This window comes from Filicampus tigris, chromosome 16 (genome assembly GCF_054856515.1).
Source record: "Filicampus tigris isolate MCC_2025a chromosome 16, RoL_Ftig_1.0, whole genome shotgun sequence".
Taxonomy (NCBI): Eukaryota; Metazoa; Chordata; class Actinopteri; order Syngnathiformes; family Syngnathidae; genus Filicampus; species Filicampus tigris.
In genome coordinates, this window is record NC_141232.1 from 2,710,101 (window position 1) to 2,729,848 (window position 19,748).

Consider the following 19,748-nt stretch of genomic DNA (forward strand, 5'->3'; position numbering starts at 1 on the left):
AGGGAACAATGATAATAATAATTTAAATTCATAAAGCGCTTTTCATTGAAATGTAAAATATGTTTTAAAAAAAGGTTAAATTCCAATATGATTCATTGTAAGTATTGAATTTCAAAGTACTGCACATTGCTCAGATACTTATGATCCAATAATTGCTATTAGCGGTTTGTGCATGACTCAAGTCCCTAAAACGCGGATTTGTAGCCATAAAACAAAATAATTTGACAATGGAAGTGCGTTTATTCATCCCATCCTGTTTGCTCTTAGAGTGACATCATCCCCGGATATAGCTTTGGCGCAGAGCGTCGTGCTTGACACACCTCCCGGGTACCGTCGCTCCCATCTCGGAGGGAGGAGATGTGGATGTGGAGCGGGCTGCCAAATAACCTCACCGGGCTGGAACCGCGGACAGCCGGCTGCTACTCCGCCATCGGTCAAGACTGAGGCGGGAGGGCCTTATTTTCTAGCCGTCCTCGCTGGACCATGACACGGGTAAGAACGAGAAGCCACGGCGGCGGCTCCAGCGGGGCCCGGAAATCATCCTCCTCATTTTGACCATCTTCATCATCATCATCATCACCATCATCATCATCATCAGCGGCGGCGGCCGTTCGACCGTCCAGCTGTTTCTATGGGCGGGCGAAGGGAAGGGGACGGGGAAGGAGGGGGGCAGACGTCGGCATATTTAGCCCAAATAACCATTTCCACCATTTTGAAATGTCACCTATGTCTTAATTAGGCCTCGTCTTGGCGTCAGGATGATTGACACCTCCCAGCGTTACGCCACGTCTGGGACCGTTCGACGAGCCGCCCCCCAGCCACAGCTCCCCCGCCCGTCCTCCCTGGTAACAAGAGCACCCTAACAGCCGCATTTTCTTACAAAATGTCGTCTTTCGGGGGACTAGGAACGCCGCCATCCGAGACGTCTTTTCGCGCGCACGCACGAGCCCCATCATGACAACGCACCCCCCAACTCCTCCCTTCCCTCCATTTCGCGCTCTCGGTGGAGTTATCGCGAGATTTCGCTTTCAGTGAGCAGTTCCTGCATGAGGAATTAAAAAAAAAAAAACACATTACACATTGGGGAAGGGGGTGGGCCCCAATTAAAATTATGCTTGGCTGACCTCCTGCATGTGTACAGTGAACCCCCGCATAATCGCAGTTCGGAATTTGTTCATTCGCAGATGTTTTGGGGAATCCGTCCTTCGCTATTGCTGAAAAACTCACCTATAAAGCTAAAAATCAATAAAAGTACCACTTTAGCGCCATCTTGTGGCATTATTTCCCCCCCCAGCTGTTTTCAATTTTTTTCTCTAAATATTTCAACTTAAAAGCCTAGCATGGGAAGCATGTTGTATACCAACGTGTGTATTCTTGTACTTGCAGGTTCCTCTGTGGTCTTGCTGAAGATCCTGGGCCGGGGGTCTGAGGTCTTCCTCCCCCTCCCATACCCTGCCAGACCACCTCTCCTCTTCCTCCCCCCAAGCAAACCCTAAACAGGCCTCAAGATGATGTGTGAGGTGATGCCCACCATCTCAGAGGACGGGCGCGGCGGAGTTGGCGGCGGCTCGTCCTCGCCGGCGGGATCCGGTAGTGGCCTCGGCGGTGGTATTGGTGGTGGCATGGGCGGCTACGCAAGCCGGGACCCCCGCGGCAGCAGTGGCGACGAAGGGGGCAGCACGGGCAACCTGGAGTCGTTGATGGTCAACATGCTGACGGAGCGAGAGAGGCTGCTGGAGAGTCTGAGGGAGACCCAGGACAGCCTGGGAACGGCCCACCTGCGACTACGAGAGCTCGGACATGAGAAGGAGTCGCTGCAGAGGCAGCTGTCCATCGCGCTGCCACAGGTGGGAACAAACATCCCCCCGCCCTTACACAGATAAAAAAATGCATATAACTCTTAATCCAGACGTTATTATCATTTATTAAGAACCTGCTGTCTTCTTTTATAATGTTTATAAATGCTGCTGTAATATTAGTCATTTTGTCTGTCTGTCTATAGGTGTTGCTGCACCATTGATGTTTAAATATCCATGGATTAGAGAATCATATCTTGTTACTTTGATGCTAGTTTTGTTAGGCCGCCAATGGCATTATGTAATGCGTGATAGCATTAAGCTAGTGGACTTTTGTGCAAAGTTATGTAATTACTGTATTTTATTTATTTGCAATTGTCCAGTTCCATCATGTTTAGCCCAAGATCAGTGAGATTGGCTGAGTGAGAGAATTAGCAAAGAGCGCTAGTGAGAAAAGAGGTGAAAATAAAATCCCAACACAGTGCGCAGATAATGATCATTTTGTGGGGTGTGGAGTGTCACGTATGTTACTAAATGGAGGCCTCAGGAAGCAGCGAGAAGAGTGTGGAAAGCGTATGATGTGCTTCGCACTGGCTTTTTAAAATTTTAACTGGGCCAAAAAATTCTCCCAGAATCATTTTGGGCCCACAATTGGCCATCTGTCAGACAATCGTCCTAATTTTTTTTCCGACTTCTGTTCCTTTCCTAAAAATAGTGAAAAAAAAAAAAAACAAGTGGGATGTTCATGACTTTGGTCGGCATGTATTTGTCCGCTAGCTGTGACTCAGATTTTGAACAGATTTTACTGCGTTACACGCACAATTAGACGTACATGTTGCGAAAATGTCGGACGAGCGTTAACGTCAGCTCAGGTCAATCCGAATGACGCGTGTGTGCGTGGCGTGCCGCGATTGTTCTCTTTGTTCACACGTCACCGTGGTTACTGGCCAGTCACACCAAAGGCAATTACACATAATTGGACAATTTGACAACAATTCAACTAGACTGCTGTCAGTCAGGCTGGCCCCTTTCCCATCACCCCTGGGCACTTCATTTTCATGCTAAACGCACGCACACGCACACACACAGAGTCTGGGTTATTGTGCAATGAAAACAATTTCAGGCTCAACAAATTGTTTCGCTTCCTGTTGAAGACTAGTTTCAGCGTGTAGAACATTATTGTAAAGAATTTTGGGGGGGGTTGACATCCCCTTAAAAAAAAAAAATAGAGAGGAAAATTAGAGACAAAAATCCCACAAAAATATTTTAAGGCCACAAATAAAATAATATAAGAGTTCTGAATACTGCCCTCTTGTGGCCTGTTGCAGGAATTTGCGGTGCTGACCAAAGAGCTGAACCTATGCCGGGAGCAGCTGCTGGAACGGGAGGAGGAGATTGCAGAGCTCAAGGCCGAGCGCAACAACACACGAGTTAGTGCAATTCTTATTCTACGTAATGTACATATGAAATGGGTCATTAAATAGGCCAATATGGGTTATTTTTGCATATTTTGGTAACAGTGAAGATAGCCCACTGAATTTCATTTGAAAAATCAGTTCATTTTACTGATATTTGAATTATTGCGGGGATATAGTGTTAAATTGCTTTTCACCATTTCAGTTTTCCAGTTTGCCCTGATATAATTTGCAAGTGTGTGAAGGCGGCATTGTGTCGTTATTGCAGCTGCTTCTGGAGCACCTGGAATGTTTGGTGTCGCGTCACGAGCGCAGCCTGAGGATGACAGTGGTGAAGCGTCAGGCGCAGTCGCCCGCGGGGGTCTCCAGCGAGGTGGAGGTCCTCAAGGCCCTCAAGTCCCTGTTCGAGCACCATAAGGCCCTGGACGAGAAGGTCCGCGAGAGGCTGCGCGTGGCCCTGGAGCGAGTGGCCACGCTGGAGGACGAGCTGCAGTCGTCCTCGCAGGAAGTCGGTCCCACCTCGTCACTGCTACTGCACCCTAACCGGACCTTTGCAGGCGCTCGTGACGTGTTCTCTGAATGTTGTTGTTGTAGGTGGTCTCTCTACGCGAGCAAATCAAACGACGACAGCAGGGACTTGACAAAGAGGTCCGTTCAGTTACGCACGAAAACAAAACAACAGTGTACAGTATAAGATGGTGTGAAGGTCAACACAAAGGCCTATAAAATATAATTTGAACCCCTAAACCAGGCTTGAAACCCTAACCCTGGAAATGATAATAAATATAAAAGCAAGTACAAATGAATACAAATGAAACACTTTAAAGAGGGAGTCAAACCAAGCATGTTTTTTTCCGGAATATGTTCTATGCAGGCCCACTAATATAAACACTGCTTTCTGATTAATGTGTTTGTGAAATATGAGAAATCCACCCGAGCTAGCTCGGGGGGCGGCCATTTTGTCTCTTCTGTTGACTGAAGATGACATTGAAGTTGCTCAGGGCTCAGATAACGACCAATCATGCCTCAGCTTCAGAAAACAGGTGAGCCGTGAGCAGAAGTGATAAAATGGCCGCTGCCTGAGATGGTTAAAAGTGGGTGCATTTTACTGCTTAACCTAAATTCAAAAACACAATTTGAATCAGAATGCTGTATTTCAACTAGTGGGCCTGCATAGAACATATTCTGGAAAAAAATATGTTTGGGTTGACTTCCCCTTTAAAGTCCTAATTAAAAACCTTAATCCAGTATTGAAACCTTATCTAAGGTTGCAGCCCAGTATTTTTGACGTTAAAGTGTAGCAAATGTTTTAAAGGCGTATCTGCATAGGACAGCAAGTCCTCAACTTCCTGTTTGTGATGAACATGTGAACTATTTCCTGCGGTGCCAGCGTCTTCCCAACGGGCCGTCGTCCATCTTGGATGACGGCGAGGTGGACCGGCAGCGCGAAGGCGAGATTGAACGACAGCGATCCGAGTTGGGGCAGCTCAAGGAGAGGCTGGCGCTCATGTGCAGACAGGTAGCGCACACGCCACACTACAACTCATACTGGATGCTATGTGGAAGTAAGTGCTTTATCCACTTCCAGGTAGTGAAGGTTGCAGTGACGTAATCTTTGTGCCACTTGTCAGGTTGGCGAGATCGAGGAGCAGCTGACGTCTGCCAGGAGAGAACTGACGCGATCTGAGGAGGCCAACCACAAACTGCAACGAGACGTCAAGGAGGTCGCGTCACACGTCACCAAAATATTTCAGATACGCGTTTGGTAGAACGACATGTGCTGCACCACTTTTTGAAACCCTGAAAACCCTACTTTGAAGCCCTTCTGTAAAACCCTTACCCTGGCTTGAAACATAAATTTGAAAACCTTGTTTAAAATCCCAAACTACTCATGAAGCCTTAATTTAAAACGCTAACTGTGGCTTGAAACCTTAACCCGGGTTTGAAACCCCACTTTGATGTAGTTACCGCGCACCGTGTTGATTGATTGGACGGTAAATGCCGTAATGTGACGATGTCATCGTTTGTGTTTGAACCCCTCAGGCTCTGTGTCAGAGAGAAGACATGGAGGAGAGAATCACCACACTGGAGCGCAGGTGCAGTACGTCTTTCTGTATTTATAGCTCCTTGTCTTCCTGGCTGACGTCCCTCCTGTCGCCTGCAGGTACCTGAGCGCCCAGCGGGAGGCGACGTCTCTCCACGACATCAAAGATAAACTGGAGAACGAGCTGGCCAGCAAAGAGTCTCTCCACCGACAGGTAGGGAAAGACAAAGGCTAAGCTAAGTTGCCGTTGGCACGCACAGCTACATGCTAGCGCTACATGCTCACGCTCCGGTCGGTCTGCAGAGCGAGGAGAAGAACCGTCAGCTTCAGGAGCGCCTGGACGACGCCAAGCAGAAGCTGCAGCAAACTCTGCAGAGGGCCGAGACGCTGCCCGAGATAGAAGCGCAGCTGGCGCAGAGGGTGGCCGCCCTCAACAAGGTACGAAAGCAAGAATAACCCAAATACGCCATTGAAATCCAACGGCAGAGATGATGTCAGACACAAACAAGAAGGCAATATTTATTTTTTGTCGAATATAAAAAAAAAACAACGCCCCATTGTTGTCTCATTGTGTCGAAACATCGGACTCTGTTTTTGTTATTCTGTATGAGAGTCATTTCAAGTTTTATGGTGGCTATAAAATCTGGGGTCTTATATTCTGGTAATTACTTTTCCTGGAGACTTTATGTTGTGGTTTTCCCCAGATTTGGCCTTTTTGCCAAATATAATTATTTTTATTTTGATGAGCTATAATGACACTTTATTCCACAGCTGAGGGGCTGTCTTCAGAGGTTGGATCTCGGTCAGTATCATCCGGTTTGACTGAATGGAAAGAAAGGCTTTATTAAAAAAAAGGGAAAAAAAGGCTTAGTGCCATAGTGGTCTAAGTCCAAATCAAATTAATTAATATTTCATGGAAGATTATTTAATAAAAAAAAGATTCACGTATGCTAACATACAGAAGCCTACTTACAGTTTAACCTCTTCTTAGTCTTCCTGTCATGTGTGAAGCTCACCTACTGGGATGTTGGGCCCGTGATGAATCAGAAAAAGTGCTGAGAATATTGCTTCTAATAGTAAAAGAAATCAAACAAATGATGATCGCCACTTAAAGGGATAACTTGTCAAACCAACTGACAGGAAAAATAAGACAACATACACAAAATATACTAATATACAAACAATATAAAAAGATGTTTTTTTTAAAAAACTCACCAGTTAAAAACCTGATGAATAGCTTCAGAATCAAGTCAATATTACATTTTATTGAGTATCAATCATGTAGATGTTGGTGGCTTGCATGAATGCGCATTGCTACCCGCATGCTGCAAGCCCTGTAAAAATATTTCATAGTCATCGTGTGCCAAAAATGCATGACAGGATCCTTTGTATGTACGTCGTCTTCAATGGGTGTTGCTAAAGGTCGGCGGCAATGTACGTGTGCGTTGAAACAGGACCTCGGGTGAACCGGTTATTTACACCGCGTGCTGCCAGTGGACACGTCACCAAAGAAGCTCCGGCGATTCCCGAAAACGTTTTCTTTTCTCTTTGAGGGCTGCCAAAAAGAAACAAGCCACGCTGCCAAACAGCTTCAGCGCGTACACATTAGCCCGATGCGTGTCCAGGCAGGATGGACGCATGACGCTGATGCCTTTCCTGCTCTCCCTTCTCGTCCTCATCATCATCATCATCATCATCGTCGTCCTCATCTTCCTAATCCTTCACTTCCTCCCCCTTCCTCATCCTCTGCCTCATTTGCCTTTTCCTCCTCATTCTCCTCCTTGTCCTCTTCCTCCTCCTCCTCCCCTTCCCTTGTCCTTCCCGTTTACCTTCTTCATGCCCTCCGCGCCCTCCACATCTTCTTTTTCCTCCTCCTTCCTCCTCGTCCCACTCCTCTTCCTTCTCTTCCACCCCTCTCCAGGCCGAAGAGCGCCACGGCAACTTTGAGGAGCGACTACGGCAGATGGAGGCGCAACTGGAGGAGAAGAACCAGGAGCTGCAGAGGGTGAGTCACGCTTGGCTCGTCGCCGCCATCTCGACCCTCACGCCGCACAAAGGCGCTCTGATTTTCTAAAGCGCAAGATGGCAATCTGGTGTGGAACGCAAGGCTTGTCATGAATGCTTCCATGAATGCGCGCCTTGATCCTCCTTTTTCCTTCCTTTGCCCCGAAGGCCAGGCAGCGTGAGAGGATGAACGACGAACACAACAAGCGTCTCTCGGACACGGTGGACAAGCTGCTGTCCGAGTCCAACGAGAGGCTGCAGCTGCACCTCAAGGAGAGGATGGCCGCCCTGGAGGAGAAGGTGAAACCTCGCGGCTCGACCACAGTCTTCGTTGTCGTCATCGTCGTCATCATTCGATGGTTTTGTGACGATTCGGGATGGCAATTGATAAGAATTTAGCGATTCCAATTCCGTTATGGGTATTGCTTGTCGAGCCGATTGCTTATCAATTCTCTTATCAATTCTCATTGGGTGAAGAAACCATGACCCCACATCAAAATAACGACATAAGCAATACAGGCTTACATCGTACAGTTGAGTTATCTTGGAAAAGTTTTGTGAACCAAAATACGCTTCTTGCGTGTGACGTCATTACTCATTTGCCACCTGAGAGAAATCACTAGGCGATGCATAGGAATTGAATTAGATGATCTTCATCGCATTTCTTACATGTAACAAAAACTCTGCATTTGAACACAGGTGTGTTGATTTTTAATATCCACTATATTTATTTGTGTGTTTATGATGTTATCATTCTGTGTGTTGTCCATATTCGGTAATCAAATCTGTGGTCTCCTCTCCTTGCAGAACGCTCTTTCCGAGGAGCTGTCCAACATGAAGAAGATTCAGGACGACCTTCTAGCAAACAAGGTGAGGCTACGTCTGCCCTCCAATTGACAATTCAGATTTGTACGCTGACTTTCTCACCACCTGGCTTCCTGCTCTCAGGACCAGCTCATCGCAGAGTTGGAACGTCTTCAGCTTGAACTCGATCAGCTGAGAGCCAGGCCCGGAGGCTCTTATTCCAGGTGGGGGAAAAAAAATCCAAATGTTCGCTACTACTTTGTCATACTCATTCTGTACGTACATTCTTTTATGGACTCATTTGTTGTCTTTACATCGCATGATCTCACTTCTGCCTACGGGCCGCTAGAACGAAACCTTTCATCCGCTCTCTTATCTGAGATGTCATCTTTTCGTGTCTGTAGTCGATCTTTGCCCGGCAGCGCTCTGGAACTGAGGTACTCCCACGGGTGTGGCTCCCTCCCCATGGGCTCCACCACTCACCTGGACACCTTCGGGAACGCCTCTTTGGGCGGCAGGCGTAGCCTGCGAGCCCGATGGAGCTCGGCCAGGGAGGACTCCACCAAGGTGGGTTTGGAAAATGAACCCGTGTTTTCACTCGCGTATTTCCATTTTATATGAGTCTTCATGTCAGAATTGAGCCTCAGTCACTACAGTGGATGCGAGTGGGTCATCCCATACACTTCCGCCCACTGAGCAGCCCTTGTAAGCCTCCAAAAAAAAACTTCAAATTCAAAAATTCCGACACAAAGTCTCAAGGGAAGTTCTTGATGTCAAAGTTGTGACATCACTTCTGTATGTGTACAAAAAAAAAAAAAGAAGTCTTCTAAACCAACAGTTCTAACAAAGCTCCAAAAGTGAAGCAACAAGAATAAATGTTGGTTTAATGCTACCGTATTTGTATATGCGTGTGTTCTCAGTACGCAGACTGGGAGACGGGGGCACTTCTGGGGTCCGGCTATGACCACGGCGTGGATGTGGTGTGCTCGGACGACGAGGACGACGGAGACCATCGCTTCGGGTCCGAGCTGCTGTCACCCAGCGGACAGACGGACGTACAGACGCTGGCCATCATGTTGCAGGAACAGCTGGAGGCCATCAACAAGGAGATCAAGTAAGATGGATGCCTTGTGGGGCTTTAAGCGTCCAGGCTACTTACGCTAATTCGACTCCTGAGACTGAGATTCTTGGGGTGGAATTTTTCTTTTTAGTTTTGGAACACGACATTTAAGCCCGGTGGGATTTACTGTATACTGGAATAATTTACAGTCTGTGAAACTGCTTTCCCAGGCTAATCCAGGAGGAGAAGGAGAACACGGAGCTGCGGGCTGAGGAGATCGAGAGCCGTGTCAGTAGCGTGGCCCTGGACAGTCCGCCCATCCCACCCTCCTCGCTGGGGAGGGACGGCGCTGGGCGAGGCTTCATCCCGTCCTCCATCACCTCCTCCACATTGGCCTCGCCATCGCCGCCCAGCTCGGGGCACTCCACCCCGCGCCTGCCCCACTCGCCGGCCCGTGAGAACGACAGACAGGTGCTGTGGGGACGAGCTAGTTGAATTGTCTTAATTGATTGCGCTGATGATGTCCAGCGCGATACTATTGTCGAACATTTCAGAACAACAAAGACGACGAGCGCTCCCTGGCCCTCCTCGACTCCACGCCGCCGCCCACGCCGCGGGCCCTGCGCCTGGACAGGATGACCCTCACCCACCCGGGGGCCCTGCTGGACGACCCCCGCGAGTTCCGCAGGTGAGAGACGGCCACGGCCGTTTCCGCTTTTTTCGGGTTTGGAAGTCTACTGACGCAGCCGCGCTCCCTTCAGCATGTCAGCAGATGGCAGCAGCTCCAACAGCAGCCAGGACTCCCTGCACAAGTCCAGCAAGAAGAAGAGCATCAAGTCTTCCATCGGACGACTCTTTGGGAAGAAGGAGAAGGGCAGGATGGGACAGCCTGGACGGGACGGTTCGGCCTCACTCGGTAAGTTGATGAGGGAAGTACAGCAGTGACTCATGCACAAATTTGCTATCGATATTTTTGAAAGACTTCCTGCGCCTCCACCAGCATCAACGCCTTCTGAAGACCTGGCCTCCGGAGACCCCATGGGCATGAACAAAACTGGTACTTTGGGTCCGGCGGACAAAGACCGGCGCAGCAAGAAAAAGTGAGTGGCATATTTCCCTTTTCTAAAAAAAAAAAAAAAAAAAAAAGAAAAAAAGAAAAAAAAAATCATACTTCATATTTCATATTCATATACTCAGGCATGAGCTTTTAGAAGAAGCGTGTCGCCAAGGTTTGCCCTTTGCATCCTGGGACGGTCCCACAGTGGTGTCATGGCTAGAGGTACTCCCATTTTTGTTGAAGTCCCCCTTCCTAAGTGCGCTTTGGTCTCACCCTGCCGCCAACATTGCTTCCTTCCAGCTGTGGGTGGGCATGCCCGCCTGGTACGTGGCAGCCTGCCGGGCCAACGTGAAGAGCGGCGCCATCATGGCCAACCTGTCGGACACGGAGATCCAGCGTGAGATCGGCATCAGCAACCCGCTGCACCGCCTCAAGCTGAGGCTCGCCATCCAGGAGATGGTGTCCCTCACCAGCCCCTCGGCCCCTGCCAGCACTCGCTCGGTCAGCCTCCGCAAACACTACGCACGTGTCCAGAGCGTTCTGTGAATAATTACATCAGCTTTCTAAATTTAGGAGATTAGTTGGAATCTCTACACATTTACCTTCATGGCTTGCCAGTTCCTTCTGCAACAGAGCATTGCAGCGATCTATTTTTACAAAAATGGCCTACTCGAATGTATCCAACCTAACTACTTTCAATCTTGAGGCGACATAATATTGCACAGTGAGGGAGGCGCCTGAGTCTTGGAATATTTCTCAGACAGTTGAGCATGCAAGAAAGTTAATAGTTTATTCCCTACCTAAAAAAAAAAAAAGGTAAACTCGAGTGCTTGATTTGAAGACACTTTTTTACTTAAAAAAAACCAACTAAATAAAACCTACCCCAGTGTTCTAAAATATTTTGTTCCTTCAAAAAACAACCAATGGATCATAGTTTCGGGTTGAAGAAGCATAAGAAGACTAGATTTGGTGTACTTAAAGTTCGTAGCATTCTGTTGAAGTTGGGTGGTTAACCAAGGCTCCACTCCCCAGTGACAAATAATAAACGGTACACAGGTGAAACACATTAGCGCCCATGGAAAACAGAATTTCCAGTAAAACTGTCCAGGAAGCAAATGCTGTAAAAACTAAAAGAATATAATCTATTATGTAATGCAATAAATCTCAACATCCATTAAAAAAAAAAAATAAATCAGCACGTATTTTCCACCAGCGGTTTTTCAGTAAATTCCAAAGGAGAAGCTCAAGTTTCGACTGGAGCATCATAAATAAAAACATAAAAAGTCCTACTTTTTTATTGTGTGCCTGTTGAAAAAATGTCATAAAAATCCAACTAATACTCTCATGTAAATACTCTTTGAGTCAAATGATAGCACAATTGATTCCAGGAAAGCTAGAATGTGTAAGTGTCCCCGAAGGCATCATGTGACGTAATCCAGTCGGTAGATAGCGTCGAATGTTTTGTGTTGTCATCTCACTGCGTCGCTTTTGTCTCCCGTGGGGCTGCATGCAGTCGACCAGCAACGTTTGGATGACCCATGCTGAGATGGAGTCCTTGAACGCAGCAATCAAGCCGCCGGTTAGTGCCCGTCATGCCTTATTTATTCAGAAATATTGACGGCATTTTCTGTTTCGTTTTTCCACGTATGCTTACGACTACAATACTATTTTAATTGTATGTGCATTTTTCGTAGTTTTTAATATTTTTAGCTGCTTGGTTTTGATTTTGATTTATTTCATTTTGTTGAAATCCATGTTGATGAGTCTCCTTCCTCCTCCTCTTTTTCTTCTTCTTCTGTGGTTGTGTCTCGTAGTGTCGAGCATCTTCTTCTTCTTGTCCCTCTGGTTGCTGTTTCACTGTGAACCGCTTCCAGCTAATTGCCCGTTCACTAACACACTCTTCCTCCCTTTGTCCTCCTTTTCCCCCGGCTGCTCCTCTGCTTTGCCTTCATCCCTTCCTCCTCCTCCTCCTCGCCACCTCCTCCACCTCCACCGCCACCTCCTCGCTCTCTCTCTATCCACCCCCCCTCTTCTCCTCTCGGCCTTGCAGGAGCTGAAGGAGTTCAGCTGGGATCAGGTGAGGAAAAACGCAAGTTATCCATCTAGTGTGCTCAAGGGCCGCATTTGCTTTTTAAAATGGGCAGATAAGCCATGTCATTCATAGATAAGGAACACAAACAAGTTAAATGTGTATGTAAAAGAATAAATAATTCTTGTTCTTTGTATTGGTCTATATATTGTTAATTTAATTGCAATGAGTAAGCCAGCTATTTAATAAAATAAAAATTAGAAATTCTAAAACTAACATTCTTGTGTTTTATGGATAGTTATTTATTTTAGTAAGAAAATATAAACTATGCAATTTTTAAAATGGTATTTTTTATAATTTATTTGATTAGAATAAATCTGCCATTTGTTTGATCAAATAATACAACTTGTTTATCGGTCACGGACTTTTGTCCCCGATTAGATCCTGGCGTACGGCGACATGAATCACGAGTGGGTGGGCAACGACTGGCTGCCCAGCCTGGGCCTGCCGCAGTACCGCAGCTACTTCATGGAGTCGCTGGTGGACGCCCGCATGCTGGACCACCTCACCAAGAAGGAGCTGAGAGGGCAGCTCAAGATGGTGGACAGCTTCCACAGGTGAGGCCCGCACACAGTCACTGATACACGCCAACGGGGTTGGGGCCAGTTTTTACATTGTCCTGTGTATGTACTTCATGTATTCAAGATAAAAAAAAAACATCATGGTAAGTACAGTATCATGTAGTATTTTCAAAACAACCATCCACAAATCAAAAACAGGTACTGTTTAACAGTTCACAGACTTCAGTCAGCGCGGTCAAATGGTATCAAGACCCCCACCTCTTGACCTCTCACCTCTCCCCTCTGCTCCGACAGGGTGAGTTTGCATTACGGCATCATGTGCCTGAAGCGCCTCAACTACGACCGCAAGGAGCTGGAGAGGCGACGGGAGGACAGCGCGCACCACAACAAAGGTGAGACAACCCCACCCCCCGCCCCCCACCACCAACCCTCACTCTCGTTACCCTTTTTACAGACCCGGTTTGCTTCTTCATGCTGCGTAATTGTCTCGTTAGAGGAAATTAGCGACCCCTTTTGCACGCGGTGTGATGGAAATTTAGCAGAGAAGGCTGCTACATGTCTGTGGTGAAGCAGCGTGTGGCTCATTAGCCAAGCTTATTTTTGAACGTCCTGTTTTAAGTAAACAGTTGTATGTTTGTGATCATGAGGCGGCTCCCCGAAGATCTTGTGCCTTGAAAGACGAGTGACTCAACTTAAGAGTTTTTCCAGATATGAGCCATTGTAAAACAACCACTCAACTTGGCCTTTGAATCGTCTGCTAGCTTAATGCTAGCATATAATTGGAAACACCATAGACGGCCTGAACAAGTAACATCTATGTGGCTATGTTCTAATGCTTTAATCAACGAATATTTAAACACAAGCGATGGAGCAACACATGCAGACAGACAATAACACACAGGCATATATTCTTTATCCTCTGCGAAAAATGATTAATATTACAACAGGTTACTATTTTACAGTAGTTATGAAAGTCTTCTTCATTTGTGTCGTCATGATTGTACTAAACTATCCACTGGGCGCCATGTTGCGCACACAAGAAGGAGTCGCAGTGCATTAATCATGCTGCATACAATGACTATTTATTAGAATTTAGTGCCGGCGTAAGAATATGCAACGTTCAAAATAGTCAACAGCAGTTGCTTTCAACTTTCAATTGCTATCAAAGATATTTTCCTCATATTTTGTGTTACTAAATTATTTGTTTTCAGTCGGGCATCAATTTTAGCTCTTTGTTGTTAATTATAGCATTGCTAATTTTTTCAAACAGGTTTCAGTTTGTTTGCCAACATACTGAAGATGTTTGGAGAAGACTTCCCAGCCACTTAATTGGGCGCTCCTGTGGAATCTTAACTTTTCAACGCACTTGTAGTAGCACGGTTCCGCACATAACCAGGCAGCATGTCGAGGCAAGACTGCGATGATGTCAGAGTATGTCAATGTATGCATGCGTTGCCCACGGAGAATCACACACATCGCCGTCGATGTCGTTGAACGCCGGCCAACTTGTTAACGTGGCTGCTTCGAAAATGGCTTCCAGCCATGCGGGAATCATCGCAAGTCTTTGGTTTGTCGCCGCTTTTATTGCCTTTAATTGCTGTCATCATTTTACAATTAAAACACTTGGCAAGTAAGACCAGGACATTGGAAAAAAAAAACAAAAACAAAAAAGCAGTAATAAAGAGTTCATGTCACTGTAGCCTCTTTCACAGCATTTTTTTTCCATGTTTGTCTTTCACACAAAACCCAGAAGCAGGATTTCACACGGAGTCCTACAGCAGCCTTACCTTCTTCCTTTTTTGCCGGTTTCCGCCCTTTCCCCCCCCCAGACGTGATGGTTTGGTCCAACGAGCGCGTGATGTGCTGGGTGCAGACGTTGGGCCTGAAGGAGTACGCCGACAACCTTCGCGAGAGCGGCGTTCACGGCGCCCTGCTGGCCCTCGACGACACCTTCGACTACACCGACCTGGCGTTGCTGCTGCAGATCCCCAATCAGAACACGCAGGTAGGCGCATGCCACGCCGCTGACTATTGATGCTGCTGCTCACGTTTACTTCGATGTACTGTAAATATAATCTATTTATTATGTTGCTTGTATTTGGAGCACATACTGATCCCTTTACAGTCCATATAAATCGGCTATTTAGTGATACTAGTGCAGTTTTTGCGACCTACAACACTGCCGACTATTCTTGCTGCTGCCATCGCTCATGTCCCGCAGGCCCGCCAGCTCCTGGAGCAGGAGTACAACTCGCTCATCTCCATGGGAACCGAGAGGCGGCCCGATGAGGTCCGTCAAACTCACAAAACATGCACATAGACACACACAGAAATATCACACACGCAAAACACACAACCTCACAAAAACAAAATGACATGTGCACAGCGACAATATCAAACACACAATAAGCACACAAAGACATACGCTCACAGACAAGTGCCACGCCGACGCTGAGTGTGTATTTTGGTTGCAGGACGGCACCAAGACGTTCACGCGCTCTCCGTCGTGGCGCAAGATGTTCCGCGAGAAGGACCTGCGGGGCGTCACCTCGGACTCGGCCGAGACCCTGCCTGCTAACTTCCGTGCCTCCGCCATCGCCACGCCCTCCGTCACCCTCAGGAAGGTCCAGAGCGACGGTGAGCATCCGTCTCGCGTCCGTCTCGCCCTCGCCTCGGATTTGCCGAGCCGGCGGGGGCGAGGCCGCTTTGAGCTTTGATCCGCCGCCGTGCGGGGCGTGACTCACCGGCACGGAATGGCAGGAATCAGGCCTCGGGGGGGGCCTAGAAGAGCTCCCTGAAAACTATTATTAGCAATTATGAGGATTAGGGTGATTTCCTTTGGACAATAAGGAAGAGACATGCAGTCTCACATTTTTATTTCAAAGATATTTTTGGATCGGATCATTTTTAAAACTAATATTGTATGGAGGGTTGTTTGCGCAGAAATATAGAGGCAATCTATGAATTTGTTACAATGTGATATCATTCATTAATAAAGTAAATTGTGAAATATAGTTATTGACTATATTGAACCATAGTTTAGAACAAATTACTACATTGAATTCAATTCAGATTGTTATTGAATTCATTGCTGATTAACTGCCAGTGTCACAAATTCAAAATAAAAGCGTACCTAGGCATTGATGTCCTTATATTATTTCGTAAATAAGGTTTATTTTGAAGTTGGCCTTCTTGTAAATAAGTGGGTATTCGAGGCAGAAAAAGATGCCTTGAGCATTTTTTTGTACCGAGGTACTCGAATTACTTGAGGACCCGTTTCGGCCCTATAATAATGAGAAATAAATGTCAGATCAAAGTGTAACAAAAAAAAAAAAAACAGCTGTTCGTTTGAAACGTGATCTGCTTGGCTTAATGAGACTAAATGTTGAAATGGTGAGCAGTGCACATATAAATCATGTTTACTTGTTGTTCGTTCCAAAACCTTTGGTTAATTAAACATGCTTGAGTCATATTGACCCGCGAACGTTATTGTTGTTCGTGAGAACCAAACCCAAAAGGAGGATTAGGACATTTGGAAAATCTCTCCTTCACTAAATATGAGAAACACGACTCAACTTGATTTATAGAGCACTTTAACAACAACCACAGCGGTAACAAAATGTAGTACTTGAGATTAAACTTCAAACATAGACCACAGTAAGTTAAACAATAATAATGATAACAATTATAGAAGTGAAATAATAAATACGCTGCCGGAGCTCAGCTTTGAATGTAAATGTGGTTTTCTAACAGTTGTTAGTTTCTCCGTTGGCAATTAACACACATAAACAGAATTAACACTTCGAATCTCCTGTATGCTGGCTCTCTGTGGCTCTAGCGCAATTACGGTAGCAATTCACTTGCTGTACTTAATACACATTTGTTGACGCATCCATTTTGAGAGCAAACTTTTTGGAAGGCACAATGTCTTTTTGAGGACACCCTGCCTGTCAGTGCTTTCCATGCCAGTGTGCCATTATCCCTGCTGTGGAATTCCCGTTTCCTTTCTTAAAGGAAGGAGAAGGCGGGCTAAAGTACACAGGAGGACTTTTTATCCGCCATTCCGGGCCTTAATGGGAATGCCAGTGGAAGGGTCAGCGGTGTTTAAATGTTTGTGTGTGTTGTCCACAGCCAGCTCCGGTGCCCGGGGTGAATCCGCCTCCGTGAGGACGTACTCGTGTTGAGGAGGCGACAGAGGTGAGGGAGCGGCCGAGCCGTGCGCTCGTTAAAGCGTTGAGCAGCCTCTCGTTAGCGCGGCGAGATGAGATGGCTAGCACATGTCTGTGTTGTTGTTGTTGTTGTTGTTGTTGTGGTTTGACGTCGTCGGCTAGTTGCTTCGTTTTGGTTGTGTTGTTATTTCAAAGAAGTTGACATTTGGATGGCTTTCCCGTACTTTCTTCAAATTCAAAACAAATTCACACATGGATGGCTGGATGTCTATCGTGACCCACGAAAAAGTCGAAAGACGCCATGCCTGAAAATACAGAAAATCTGACATTTTAGTTTGAAGACGCTAGTTCTCCTAGTGGAACATTTTGAAAAATCAGCCCTCAAAAGCAGTGGCCATTTTAGGTTCAATTTGCCTCTTTTTCCAGGTCTCCTTCAAAGGACTCGTCCTCGAGATTGAATTGTATCGCTACCAAATTGGAACCATGTACAGCATTCTACGGCCGATGCTAAATAGTGAATAATTTGACTTTTTAATTTGATGGCTCGCCATAAAACACAAAACACTAAAAAGTCACCCCAATATGGTCAGATGTTGACCAACTGACTCGTGCTGTTGGTCTCCACAGGGGGCGCCGATCACACTGGGAACATCCGTCTCACTGAAGAATGATTCTAAAGAAGAAGAAGAAGAAGAAGAAGAAGGACTACTACACAAAACACTCAACTTCAGGCTAGTTGTGCTCCGAGCATTCTGCAATAACACGAACGGGACCTACACCAAGGTGACCTGACGATTCCTCAATGTTTTTCTCAGTGCAGGAAGTCCAAATTCTCTCTTTCCGTGGCCCCTCTTTGTTTGAATCTTTGTTACTCAAAAGCGAGTCACGATGCCTTTGTTGCCATCAAGGGGGGCGTCTGAGCGTCCCCAATTGATGTGGGCCGTAAAACACGTCCACCATTGAGCGGCAGCCACATCACAGCCACGCCGCTCTTCTGCGTCCTTTTGTCTCGAGCACCTTGAAAGCCGATCCGATTTCCTTTGAAGGCATCCCATAATAATAGACTTGAAAGGCTCCGAGGGAGGGAGGGCGGCCAGTCACACAGGCATCGGGTTCGACTCTTTCCTGACTCTTTCACGCAGAGCGCCCAATGAGGAGCCGGGAGTTATCAACCCGTGCCTTTTACGCAGAACCTAGCCTAGTGGAATACTGGCCATTCACACAGTCGACAGCTTTCACAGGAGGTTTTCAGAGTTCCGTGTGAAAGGTGCTGAAGGCAACCCTTGGCAATTTCACGAGCCTGTGAAAGGGTTTAGTGGGAAACTGGCGCGTCAGGAATAGATGAAGCCTTTACCCGTGTCGCTGTTCTGTGTGAAAGTTACCCGTCTTCTGAGGTGGTGTCAGAGGTGGGACGTGCATGCGCTTATCTGAAAGGAAGTTGGAATGGGGGTATGAAGATGCTGGGATGCTGTTGCCGTGTGAAACCGTATACCGTCCTTGTCACTGGATTTCGTGTGTGAAAACAGGCTTTTTTGTGTGCCTTCATTGGCAAAAAGCTCATTAGCCACTTTCACACGGACATCTGCAAAATTGGGGTATCAGCCTTCTGTAAGTAGATCCGGCATTTGGCCATCTGTGCCTTGTACACGCATCAGATCAGATATTCAAATTTAATCATCTATCTGATGGAATGCAGTGTCTCCGTGTGAAAGTGCATACAGTGGCTGATAATCGCTGTGTTTGTGAATAAAAGGCAAAGGCGGATAAAGACCAGATTATACAGCTCTCATGTGGCAATTTTCGTGGGATGTCTGTGTGAAAGAGGGGCTCTTGAGCAGTGAGACCAATTTGAACGCACACTGTGGACAATCAGTCAATTCATCCCTAGTCTGAATTATTCTTCTAATTGATGCATTTTGGACATTTATAAGCGTCCACATTTGCAGGAACACTTGTGCTTCAAAATATGAACTGAAAAGTGTTTTGGGATTTTTGGCAAGTTGTTGAATGCGGACTCTTCCGTTGGGATCTTTGGGGAAACGTGACGGTGAAAGATGAATAACGGGCGGGGCCACAGAGAGACCAAACGCATTAAAAGAAAATGAACGGACAAAAGAAAAGGGACAGGCACAAGCCGCTTATTTTACACACACACACACACATACAGACAAGCCATAAGAGAACTCTCGGGAAGTGGGTCAGTAAAGGGGTGAGTAGGAAGCCCAGGAAACAAAACCTTTAGCCTCCGTGTTTACGATGCATGTCTTAAAAACATCAACAAGAACAAGGGAAAAAAAAAAGACAATGAGATATTTTCGTTTTTGCCCTCCGCGGTGACGATAACGAGGTGTGGTACAAAAAGAAAAACAAATGATTTAAAAAAAACAAAACAAAAAAAAAAACATATATGTACGATACATCTACAATGGGGGGGTGGGGCGCCTGCGCTGGGGGAGTCAATTTGTAAAATGTGAAATTTTTTTCAGTTGTATTTTTTATTTTTTACGACGACTATTTATTTTTCTTTAAGGTATGTATTGGATAAATGTATGTACATGTACGTTCTTGTTCCCGCTCTCCCTCCCACTCATTAATTTTGGAGCTAGGCCGAACGGTCGCGAGTCCGATCGGAAGGCGACCGTTCCGCTCGCTAGCGCTGCCGTTAACGTGTCCATTCTGACGACAGGTCGTGCAATGATTGCAGATTTCCATGATTAAAAGTGATCGTAATACAAAACTGAAGATATCCTATATGGAAAATGAACAAATATGATGAAAATGGTGATGTA

The 19,748-nt window shown here is 46.4% G+C and overlaps 1 protein-coding gene across 3 annotated transcripts; it reads left to right on the forward strand.

The window, feature by feature from the left end:
• The first annotated feature begins 278 nt into the window (after nucleotides 1–278).
• ppfia3 (PTPRF interacting protein alpha 3) lies at nucleotides 279–19,701 on the forward strand. Of its 3 annotated transcripts, XM_086055209.1 has the most exons (32): nucleotides 281–492; nucleotides 740–845; nucleotides 1,387–1,847; nucleotides 3,125–3,226; nucleotides 3,480–3,719; nucleotides 3,806–3,859; nucleotides 4,602–4,730; nucleotides 4,843–4,935; nucleotides 5,255–5,307; nucleotides 5,376–5,469; nucleotides 5,559–5,693; nucleotides 7,177–7,260; nucleotides 7,428–7,559; nucleotides 8,067–8,129; nucleotides 8,208–8,287; nucleotides 8,468–8,630; nucleotides 8,984–9,177; nucleotides 9,354–9,594; nucleotides 9,678–9,811; nucleotides 9,885–10,039; nucleotides 10,124–10,223; nucleotides 10,321–10,402; nucleotides 10,481–10,681; nucleotides 11,694–11,759; nucleotides 12,231–12,257; nucleotides 12,651–12,826; nucleotides 13,085–13,182; nucleotides 14,620–14,795; nucleotides 15,012–15,080; nucleotides 15,265–15,427; nucleotides 16,922–16,987; nucleotides 17,587–19,701. In XM_086055209.1, the coding sequence occupies exons 3-31, from the start codon at nucleotides 1,509–1,511 to the stop codon at nucleotides 16,972–16,974; spliced, it is 3,696 nt and encodes a 1,231-aa protein (XP_085911335.1). In that variant the 5' UTR covers nucleotides 281–492; nucleotides 740–845; nucleotides 1,387–1,508; the 3' UTR covers nucleotides 16,975–16,987; nucleotides 17,587–19,701. The 3 variants fall into 3 exon arrangements, with proteins under 3 accessions (XP_085911337.1, XP_085911335.1, XP_085911336.1); XM_086055210.1 differs by lacking the exon at nucleotides 740–845; XM_086055211.1 differs by lacking the exons at nucleotides 13,085–13,182; nucleotides 14,620–14,795; nucleotides 15,012–15,080; ... (1 more) ...; nucleotides 16,922–16,987; nucleotides 17,587–19,701 and having other exon boundaries at nucleotides 279–492; nucleotides 11,995–12,257; nucleotides 12,651–12,780.
• The last annotated feature ends 47 nt before the right edge of the window (nucleotides 19,702–19,748 follow it).